This window comes from Bufo gargarizans, chromosome 6 (assembly GCF_014858855.1).
Source record: "Bufo gargarizans isolate SCDJY-AF-19 chromosome 6, ASM1485885v1, whole genome shotgun sequence".
Lineage (NCBI taxonomy): Eukaryota > Metazoa > Chordata > Amphibia > Anura > Bufonidae > Bufo > Bufo gargarizans.
The window spans coordinates 246,504,546-246,516,562 of NC_058085.1; the positions used below are offsets into that span (position 1 = coordinate 246,504,546).

Here is a 12,017-nt window from a genome sequence, read left to right on the forward strand (position 1 = left end):
AAGTCCTCGATCAATGCTTTTAAAGATTCTAACTCTGTTTCTATACAGGATATATAGGACTACATGTCTGTTATATGCATATTTCTACTCTTTAAGAGGGTACTAACTTCTAGTATTGCATACAGGACTGGTGGCAACATCTTTAAGAGATGTTGGTCTTTACTGGCATTACTTTTAAGCACACCAAAATAGGTTAGATGTCTCCTGACTGTACCAAATGATGTCCATACATCCACACATTCTCTCTTGGCTTCTGCCTGCAGCTCACTTAACCATGCAGTTACATCCTGATCCAAACCCAACCGTGAATTCACATATTCAACAATGTTATGGATTAACTGTTCAGGGCTAGAAGGATTACCTCCTGTAGCTTCACCAGAACCCGCTTCACTAATGGCTGCGCTCATTTTCCCTACCAATAATTAGTACACAGATATATGAACAATCTGAATAGCCAAGAAGATTGTGGAACATTTACTATTTGCACAAATAATTAATAAATTAACTTGATCTCAGCAGTTCCTCCAAGTTATGTCGGGGATATAAAGCAAATGCTTTATATAAAAGAAAGGATCAAAAGAAAAATTTCAAAAGGGAATTAATCCTAGAGGTGGACATATAAAACACCTAAAAAATAATTAGTTAATTTAATTATATTGTGCAATCAGTAAAACATGGTACAAGCGTCTAAAAATATAAATGATTTATTATACAATAACTTAAAATACAAAGCTTAATCAATAGCAAAAACTCAGTAATATGCAATAATACACAGTTATATGCAGTGCCCTAAATTCGCCACTAGATAAATACCATTGTTACTTATTACCTCAAACATAAAAATGTAATACAACGTCCCGACCACAATTATTAGATATAAAACTCAGTAGTGATAAGGACAGATACGAACCCTTGCTCTGCTCAAACTATGGCCAATCTCGGATATCGGGTAGTATTGCGACACAACTGATAAATTATTAGGCCAGATATTGACTATGGAATTGAATATTCCAATTAGAGAGTTTCTCCGATATCAATATTAGATCTTTTATTCAGTAAGGCTACTTTCACACTAGCGTTCGGCTGTCTGCTTGTGAGCTCCGTTTGAAGGGGCTCACGAGCGGACCCGAACGCTTCCGTCCAGCCCTGATGCAGTCTGAATGGATGCGGATCCGCTCAGACTGCATCAGTCTGGCGGCGTTCAGCCTCTGCTCCGCTCAGCAGGCGGACACCTGAACGCTGCTTGCAGCGGATCCGTCCAGACTTACAATGTAAGTCAATGGGGACGGATCCGTTTGAAGATGCCACAATATGGCTCAATCTTCAAGCGGATCCGCCCCCCATTGACTTTCAATGTAAAAGTCTGGACGGATCCGCTCAGGCTAATTTCACACTTAGCTTTTTTTTGCCAATTTAATACAGACGGCTCCGTTCTGAACGGAGCCTCCGTCTGCATTAATATGATCGGATCCGTTCAGAACGGATCCGATCGAACGCTAGTGTGAAAGTAGCCTAATATGCATCTTTACTGAATAGTGATAATATTGATGTAGAACTTTTAACATTATACATCCGCACTAAAGCGGGGAGTTACTAAATATCAAGCCAATTAATTCAATCATAACTACACATAATAAAGTTATGCGTTACCCGAGAATGCAGACGATATGCAGAGTCTAAGAGAAGTTGGCTTTAAAGTCTGTTCTTATCATTGGGATTTTTCTCCTGGGGTGTCTCTCCTTTCTTTCTCTCTCTTCTCTTTGTCCTCCCTGTGTTTTTTGTGCTTTTTGTGTGTGTGGTTTATGATCATAAACTTATCAGTTAGACACACCTTCCTAAACTTGGAGTTTTCCCAATCATTGTCAGTCAGGCGCGTAAATATGATAATGACTGTTATGTCACTATTAGCCAGAATGCATTTCTGCTGTTGGTGTTATGTTACTCGTTCGTAAGTAGGTGGCACTATTGCATGAGCAAATAGCATCATCACTAGTAAGTGTTAAAGGGGTTGTCCGGGTTCACCTCCATTTTCACCCAGGCAGCCCCCCTGACTTTAGCATCGGGGAAGTTCATGCTCTGATGCTCTCATTTGCCCTGCGCTAAATTGCGCATCCATGGAGCTTCCAGGAAGCCCAGTGACATCACCGACACTGATGGGTTGGCTTTAGCGCTGTCCTAGCCAGTAAAACAGCTAGGGCAGTGCTAAAGCACGCACATCATAACCGGTGACGTCACCGAACAAACTGCTGGGCGGAAGCCTCCGCCTGGCAGTGTGTTATTGTAAACAAAAGAGCCTGCGCCCTGCACGAGGGCAAGGGAAACGCAGGGCAAGGGAACGCATCGGAGCATGAGATGTTCCGATGCTAACATCAGGGGGGCTGCCTGGGTGAAAATATGGGTATTTCCGGGTTCAGTTCTGAACCCGGACAACCCCTTTAAATGTCCAGGTCTGATTTCGTCTTACATTCCATACACATAACATAAGTAATCCTAAATCAAAGCTAAGGGATTATCTTAGACACATATACCGATTAAAGCATAGACGTTCCTAGTGAGAAATCTATAAGATAATAGATGCATTGACGTCCTTTATAATATTAAACATAGTACAATACATATGTCCTATTGATTATCCTATACTAAAACTTAACGTTCATTATACATATACATCACACATTTTCTGCTTCATCAATAGACATTAAACCATAGGGATATTTATAGAGAATATCCTTATCTCAGTCATAAATCTATAAGGAGAAAAGAACAACTCTTCTCAGACTGGTACAGAGAAGAAATTATATAAACTGTGTCCTCTTCATGAACCTCTTTCGGCCTACTTTAAAATACATACAAAATGGTGAATATATCACAATATGGCCTCTTATTTTACTTTCCCACGGGCAGTAAAAAAAATACTGAAATGTGAACAGACACAATTAAATTAATGGCTACGTGTGCTGTTCGCAGAAAATGCAGACAGCACATGTCAGTTAAAAACGGAAATGTGGACGAGGCCTGACTCGCCTACATAGTGGTAATTATCTGATATTATTAGCGGTAGCTTGTAGCAAACTAATCAAATATAATTGTGCACTGCCACCAAAATGTTTTGCCAGATCCCTGGCCTCTTCAGGGGTATTGGGTAATGACCATACCAACAATAGGGAAAGTAGCTTTTTCCTATATAACAGGCAGTCTTAACTTATATTGGATCCTCACCTTATCAAATAAAGCAGAGTTCCTTAAACCTATTCTCTATGTACAAAAGATTCATCGTACACGTGGGTCCAAACATGTTAGGTTTATTAATGTTCTGCCATAGTTAAAGGAATTTCCTTTCTTGTTAATGCTCCAAACTGCTCGAAACCAATTAAAATTATTTTTTTAAAAACTTACCTTCCTGAGCTGCCTCCTATCCAGCAGTGCCGCTCTGTCCTCTCTACTGGGCTGTAGCTGTGATATATTGTTTTGCCTGCACTGGTGACATCCTGTCATGGTGGTGCGTGGTTTCATGCAGTACTTCACTGAGGCCAGCAATTGGCTGCAGCGTTATAAAATACGTCACCAATACAAAATAGCAGAGAGGACAGAGTGGTGGTGCTGGATTCAAGGAGGTTCAGGACGGTATAATTTATAAACTATTTTAACAGGTTCCCAGAAACAATAAGAACTTGGATGATCACATTTAAGCCATAAGGTCCCATAGAATTATTATGGTATAGAAGAGGCATTATTTCCCTGCAGAGTGGAGACTACAATGTGTGAGAAGTTCAGAGTTGCTCATAAAATATGTGTCACACTCCGTGCATTTGAATGGTTTACTTATACTGTGAACTTCTTGGTGCTTGAAAAGACTGGAACTGTATCTGAATGATTGACCACATTCAGAACAAGTATATGGTTTTTCCCCTGTGTGAAGTCTGCGATGCCTCGACAGACTGGATTTATCATTGAAACGTCTACCACATTCAGAACACACAAACGGCTTCTCGCCAGTATGGATTCTTATGTGACGGACAAAGTGCGAACGATCAGAAAATGACTTTCCGCATTCTGAACAGGTGAACTGTTTTTCTTTGGAGTGGTATTGCTGGTGCTTGACAAGGAGTGCGTTATTCCTAAAACAAGTCCCACACTCAGAACAAAGAAAAGGCACGTCCCCCGTGTGGACCTTCTCATGCTTGAGAAGATGGTAATTTCTAGTGAATCGTTTGCCACATTCTGAACATTCAAAAGGCTTCTTCCCTTGGTGGATTTTGCAGTGAGCCACAAGTTCATACTGGTTCATGAATCGGATCTCACATTCAGGACACTTAAATGGCTTTGATATGAGATCAGCGTGCATTCTCTGATGTTTGCTGAGGTATGAGCGGTCACTGAAGGACTTCCCACAATCGGGGCACGTGTATGGCTTCACTCCAATGTGGATACTCTGGTGTCTAATGTAGTGAGAGATGTTAGAAAAAGATTTTCCACATTTAGAACATAAAAATAACTTCTCCCTGATGTGGATACTCTGATGAAGGGCAAGGAGCTGCTTATCTGGGAAATCTTTATTGCATTTTGAACATGTGAAAGTTTTTAAATTTTTATCTTGATTTTCTGAACTCACACCATTTACTGGGTTTCCTTCAAGAGGAACGGTGTTCTCCATGTTTTTGTCAATTTTCTGGCTATTAACTTTGTCTTTGACCATATGATGTGACCTAACCTCAACTTCTGTGGATTCATCATTTTTGGTTTGGACAAAACATCTGTTGTGATGTGGGGCTGTAAGATTATTTTTCATGCAATCCACATCCAAATGTTGAAGGTTTTCTTCATCACATGAGACTGGTTCCTCCTTAATCTGAAGACCTGAATATTGCTGTGCATGATCTGTGGGTGTTGACATTTTGGGGTTTCTTCCATCACTTGAGACCGATTCCTTTTTAACCGGAGATGATGGATACTGTTGCACATGTTCTGTGGGTGTATCGAAGTTCAAAGTGTTAGGCTTCTTAATATTTCCCATGTTGGATGACGTCAATTCCACAGGCTTTATTTTCTTCAGTCTTGAAATATCATCCTTAAATCTTTTGACACTGTTACCCATCCTGGCAAACACTGGTCCATGATCTCCTGCAGCTGAATGTATACTATTTGAGTCACCTATTAAGAAAGGAAATTCATGTAATATATTTATACTACTCATTATTACTCATTCATAGTTACACAAAGTCACTTCTTAGGCCATACTATATGACCCCCATTATCAGGGCCGGCTCCAGGTTCATGTGGGCCCTTGGGCGATAAATTCCAGTGGGCCCCCTTGAGGCTCCCACATGGTATAATGACCCCCAGTAGCCCCTATACAGTATAATGACCACTAATGGCCCTTCACACATTATAATTACCCCCCAATGCCCCCCTCACACTGTATAATGACCCCCAGTGGCCCCAAACACAGTACAATGACCCCACAGCGGCCCACCATTCAGTAGCCCACACTGGAGGAATACTGTGTGGAGGGGGCACTGGGGGTCATTGTACTGTATGGTGGTCACTGGGGGTCATTATATTGAATGGGGGCTCTGGAGGTCATTATACTGAATGGAGACCCATTGGGGATCATTATACTAAATGGGGGACACTGGGGGTCATTATACTATGTAAAGGGCTCTCACAGCATAATGACCCCACAGTGGCCCTCCATTCAGAATAATGACCCCCAGTCACCCCCACACTGGGGTTTATACTGTATGGAGGGGGCACTGGGGGTTATTATATGTAATGGGAGCTCTGGTGGTAATTATACTAAATGGAGGGTCAATGGGGATCATTATACTAAATGGGGGGCACTGGGGGTCATTATATTGTGTAAGGGGCCCTCACAGTGTAATGACACCCCCAGTGGCCCCCTCAGATACCTATCATTACTGGAGCGCAGGGGAGCTGGCGATCCTGTCATTAACTAACCGCAGCTCCCTGCGCTCCTTCTCTCCTCAGGCCCGCTGCAGCATTGAGACACACATCATGACGTCACCCCTGGGCCGGGCCTGGAGGAGAGAAGAAGGAGATGTGCAGTGATGTAGCTAGAATTGACTGGGCCCCGCAGCAAATTTTAGTACGGCCCCCCCCCCCCAGTGGGTTCACATGACATTTTTTCCCATCGGTTTGATGTATACAAATGTGCAGCACTCCAAGTTTTTGTATCCTGCAGAGTCCAGTAAAAAATGCATACGTTAACATATATGTTTTTTTACAATGGAACTGTATGGTGATCAGACGCCACTGTACTGCATCAGTCTGAGGCATCTATTAATATATACGTTTTTGGTATACATTAAATGGATGGCACAAATCGGATGTGAACCCAGCCTTAGTGTCAGAATAAGCACCAGTACACATCGGAGCAGCGTGGCGGAGAGGAGAGGCCGCCATGTACTGACAGAGCGCTACCTGGTCCTGGTGGTCATGGATGAGGACTGTGTTTCCCAAGGATCATTTATCTACTGGGAAATACAGGGCACAGTATAATACACTAGAATCTATATACTATAAAGATATTAGCCCTACCCCCAAATAATAATACAGTTAGGGGGTCATTTATTATATAGAAATAAGTCTATATAAGGCGTATTTCTGACACAGATTGTGGCGCAAAGGTCCTTAGCACCGCAATCTGTATCTTTTCCCGCTCATGCCAGGTCTAAAAAAAAGTGGCGTGGGCAGGGAAGGGGATACAGTTATGGCCATACAGTTATTGGATACCACCTCCATACAGTGATAAAACCACCATACCGTGACTGGATAAAAGGGTATAAGAGGGCACAGTACAGGGAATGACTAGGGGCACAGTACGGGGTAAGGGGCACAGTCACATGACCCTGTGACATTAGAAGGTCCTTATGGTGAATACGGTTCAGATGCCACCATAATGAGAGGCAGAAGAGTGAGACAGGGGTCCTGGATGGACAGGAGGGGCAGACACATCAAGTTGGTGGAAGGGGCTCTGAGGGGGATTCATACAACAAGTAGGGGCAGGAGGTCTGTGCAGGGCAGCAATAGGAGATAGGAGGTGGAACAGGAGCTCTGGATACATGAGGGAGGAAAGGAGACAGCAGGGGCTCCATGAGGATGGGATAGGACAGGATATGAAGGGGGGGGGGCAGGTGTCATGGAGGCAAACTGCTTAATGAAACAGTAAAACAACTAAATAGAATGAAGCAGCATCCAGCAGCAGATTGAAGAGTTCCCTCTCCTGTCCCACAGAGAAGAGAGAGTCACAGTGCAGACTCACTGACAACCTGTGTTCACATTTCTGCTCCAGCCCTGCCGGTCTCTCTCCTCAGGCAGCATGTCCTGTGTAGAAGGGGCGTGTCTGAGTCTCTGCAGCAGCCGGCCTCATGTGACTCAGAGGGCCCACCAAAGTGGTACTGCGTAAGTAAAATGACAGCAATGAGAGCTTCCATCTGTATTGATGGACGTGCTCATAGCAGCTCAGTGGGCCCCTCCAGGAGCATTGGGCCCCAGCACTTGCCCATTTGCCAGGTTATGGCGCCGGCCCTGCCCATTATTCTAAAAGCATATGGCCAGCTTAAAGGGCGTCTGTCAGCAGATTTGTACCTATGAAACAGTTTTAACTGTTGCATGTGCGCTTGGCAGCTGAAGACATCTATGTTGGTCCCATGTTCATATGTGCCAGCATTGCTGAGAAAAAAAACGATGTTTCAATATATGCAGATCAGGCTCTAGGAGTAACAGGGGCATTGCTGTTACTCCTAGAGGCTAAGCTGTCTCTGCAATTGCTAGTGTGAAAGTAGTTTAAGCTAATAACGTGAGATCTAAACATTTCTCTCTGATAAGAAATATTATGGTATTTTATGGTCGCTTGTACTATTGATTTATGCAAAGTTGTGTGAAAAGTTAGTGACCATTTAAGGCTAAAATTAGCTTGGTTATTAAAGAGAGTTAAATAGGCACTTAAGACACCGGAGTTATGCACTAACTTTATGTACATGAGACATAAATTCAAGATTTACAATAAACAAAAGTGAACATTATTGGGAGTGTTTTTTCAATTTAATGTGACTGTTGGGGAGTAGTGTTGAGCGAACTTGTGTTTTAAGTTCAGCGTCTAAAGTTCGGGTTCTCGAAGTATCCCGTTATGGATTCCGCTACCACCGACCATAACGGAATTTAGAATCCATAACGGGATACTTTGATAACCTGAACTTGAATTTTAGACGCCGAACTTAAAACACAAGTTCGCTCAACACTATTGGGGAGTTAAAGTCAGGTATTATAATGCTAAAATATTTACCTGGTGATGTGAGGGGCTGGTGGTTCTCCATCGTGATGTTCTTGTACAGATCATTGTGTCCTTCTATGTACTCCCACTCCTCCATGGAGAAATGGACAGTGACATCCTGACATCTTATAGGAACCTGACACACACAATGATAGTCATCATCCAGATATGAGGCAAATCTCTTGTGTCCCAGCATTCCCAGCAGCGCTCACCTCTCCAGTCAGAAGCTCAATGATCTTGTTGGTGAGTTCCAGGATCTTCTCATCATTACTTCTCTCGTGTATCAGTGAATCAGATGGCGACTCCTTTGAGCTCTGGGTCTTTCTCCATCCTCCTGACACGTGGGTACGGCTACTGGGAGTCACACACTTATCAGATTTCTTCTTCACGGCTGTGTAAACCTGTACATGGGGAGCGACACTGATAACTATCACTTATATACATTCCCAGTATCCCTCACCTCTCCAGTCTGGTGTCTGGTTTATTAATACAGACTACAGTCCAGCCATGTGTCATGTTTCCCAGAATCCTTCACCTTCCTGGTCATGTTGCTAGTTAAAGAGGTTTTCCCGTGTATTACGTTTATTGGCCTAAACTTACAACTGGCCGTCAATGTGTGAATGGACCCAGCGGCTTGAATGTGAGGGTTTCTGCAGTAATAAGACTGTGGTGCCCACTGCCCATTTATTCTGCTTATAAATGAGGGTCTTAGAGTCAAGACTACCCCCACTAACAACAAATTGAAAATAAGTACTAAATTAAAATGAAAAAGTGATGTCATATGACATTATTCCATTCTTTCTCACCTCTCCAGTTAACAGGTATATGATCTCAAAGGTGAGGTTAAGGATCCTCTCAGTCACCTCGTGTGTCTCCTTTGTCAATTTTAGTGATGTAGTCTTTGGTAACATCTTTGAAGTATGGACGACAAATACATCAGATGATCATCCTCCTGGGAACTAAGGAATTGACACAACTGCTATCAAGTGTCTGAAGGACATGAGAAAAAGATACCGTGACTCTGCTTCTTCACCATGGCTGTGAAAAAAGACCAGAGGGTCCTGCTAAAGCCATCTTGTTATCCTCCATCTTGTAGGCCTACAATTATATTTCTGCTCATCAAACATAAATAAATAATGTTTGTTTTAGAAGCTTAATACAAGATACATTTTGTTTCTATCAGTCAGGCTCAAGTTCCCAATCACTTATCATTAAATATCGCAACTAAGCTGTCCTTCCTACTGAACGTGCCAACAAGATAGCCAAATAGTCCAATTGATGTATCTTATCTATGTGTTAACAAAGTAAGGACTGTATTAGGCCCCTTTCACACGAGTGAGTTTTCCACGTGGGTGCAGTGGGTGACGTGAACGCATAGCACCCGCACTGAATCCTGACCCATTCATTTCAATGGGTCTGTGCACATAAGCTGTTTTTTTTTTCACGCATCAGTTCTGAAGTGAATGGGACAAGCAAGTGCGGATGCAATGTGTTTTTCACTGATGGTTGCTAGGAGATGTTGTTTGTAAACCTTAGCACGCGCGTGAAAAATGCATCAGATTGCATTGCATCCGTGCAGAAAAAACTGAACGCAATTGCAGACAAAGGCCTCATGCACACGACCGTTTTGTGTTTTGCAGCCTGCAAAACACGGATGGCATCCGTGTGCGTTCCGCCATTTGCGGAACGGCACGGACAGCCATTGATACAACTGCCTATTCTTGTCCTCAAAACAAACAAGAATAGGACAGGTAATATTTTTTGGGCGGACCACAGATTGGAGCAACGGATGCGGACATTCATTGAAGTGAATGGGTCCGCATCCAAGCCGCAAAAATTGCGGCTCGAATGCGGACCAAAACAACGGTCGTGTGCATGATGCCAAAACTGTTTGAACTTGCTTGCAAAATGGTGCGAGTTTCACTGAAAGCACCCGGAGACAATCCGTCACGCTCGTGTGAAAGAGGCCCTACTCTGGCTTCTTTCCTTCCAGACAATCACCTGCTCGTCAGTGAAGGAGACCGCTGCATTTACATGAAGCAATCTCCTCCACAGTATGGGGAGAAGTGACCGCTAATACCATTGCACAGTCATTATTTGCCGGCAGAAGAGCTTGATTAGACAGCATGATCTGCCGCATGCAGACATTGATGTTTTAGCCTGCATACAAATTGTGAATGCCTGATGAAGGAGTTTTACACAGGCCTATCATCGCTAACAAGTGTTCCTACGAATGATCTGGCCGACCCTCTGCACGTCTAATATAGCCCTTCGTTTCCAAATGTCCAGTTATGTGTCAATCGTTATCTTAATTTTAGATTTTCCCATATTTTTGCAGACATGCATTAGAGACAGTAATTTGTTTATCTGTCATATATTCTCTTATTTGTATTATTACAAAGACGATTGGCGTAGCATTATATTACATCGTATTGTAACCACCCAGTTATTGTTTGGTATAATAAACAGAGCTCTTTTGAAATCCAACCTGGTATTTCATTTGCCCTCCAGCCATAACTTCTCTTGGATTGCATTCACACGAACATATATATTTTGCGGTCCACAAAATGCGGACCAATTGACTTTAATGGGTCCATGAACGCCATGTCCTACCCTTTGGTAGCATGGAAGTCATCCTTATTTGGTGGATCCGCGTTTTGCAGACCACAAGATATATACAGTCATGTGAATGCACCCTTAGCCCAGGAGTCACCCAGAGCTCATTGAAGAATTGCGCTAATGGTTTAAGCGCTAACAGGTACGTGCTGACCGGAGAGTAACTGTCTTTTTGATATATGGATTTTATCATGACCCAATAGATATGCATGCTATGACTTTTTAATGGATTCTAATAAACACACTAAATTTTTAATCCCTAGAGTCCCAGCGCGTTTTTGCGTTTTAATTTTCCTCCCTGCCTTCCCAGAGCCATAGCTTTTTTATGTTCCATTCATGTAGCCGTTTGAGGGCTTGTCGTTTGCAGGACAAGTTGTATTTTGTAATGACAACACTTAATACTGCATAATTTGTAGTGGAAGGCGTGATTTTTTTTTCAAATGGGGTGGAATTGGAAATAAAATTCAATTCTGCCACAGTTTTATGGATTTGTCTCTACAGCGTTCCCTATGCTGATACTCCAGCAGCCTAAGTACTATAAGGCTTGTAATATCTTATGGTCCTAATGCTGAAAGGCCCATTATAGCCCTTATTTGTCCAATACCTTGTATAATACAGTCTATTATATCCCCTGCTGCTAGTATTAGAAATCCCATTATAACTCCTTCTGCTGGCATCAGATCACACACATATCATTAGCTTTTAGTCTCTTCTACTCCTATTATATTATAATGCAGATCATATATTCCACTTATTATAATGCATGTTATATCCCCCCCACCTATACACACCTAGTATTATAACGCAGATCAGACTCTTGTTATTACCTTCCTCTGTAAGTTAGATTGTTTCCCACATGAAGCAGGGATAGAAAGCAACCTGGAAGTAGTTGCTGGTGCAGAGAGTTATGGGAGTTGTAGTTTGTGGCTGTAGCTAGAAGTCACCACTAGAGGGTGCACTGTACTTCATCATTTGTCTTGTGTTTTGGAGCCATCTTGTGTATGATGTGAAATCTACAGCACTGATCAAACTCTGAGGCTGGTACATTTCAAGGTATGATTATGCTTAGTCTGGCCTCAAGGTCGAAAAATTGACCAAATGTCATGTC

General features: G+C 42.6%; 1 protein-coding gene across 7 annotated transcripts; it reads right to left on the minus strand.

The window, feature by feature from the left end:
- Positions 1 to 3,286: 3,286 nt before the first annotated feature.
- LOC122942316 (zinc finger protein OZF-like) lies at positions 3,287 to 11,795 on the minus strand. Of its 7 annotated transcripts, none has more exons than XM_044299862.1 (5): positions 11,701 to 11,795; positions 9,100 to 9,331; positions 8,506 to 8,694; positions 8,306 to 8,429; positions 3,287 to 5,151 (listed from the first exon to the last, which is right to left on the minus strand). In XM_044299862.1, exons 2-5 carry the CDS (start codon positions 9,202 to 9,204, stop codon positions 3,731 to 3,733), a joined length of 1,839 nt encoding a protein of 612 aa, XP_044155797.1. In that variant the 5' UTR covers positions 9,205 to 9,331; positions 11,701 to 11,795; the 3' UTR covers positions 3,287 to 3,730. The 7 variants fall into 7 exon arrangements, with proteins under 7 accessions (XP_044155797.1, XP_044155802.1, XP_044155801.1 ...); XM_044299867.1 differs by having other exon boundaries at positions 9,100 to 9,252; positions 11,737 to 11,793; XM_044299866.1 differs by having other exon boundaries at positions 9,100 to 9,252; positions 11,701 to 11,781.
- Positions 11,796 to 12,017: the final 222 nt, after the last annotated feature.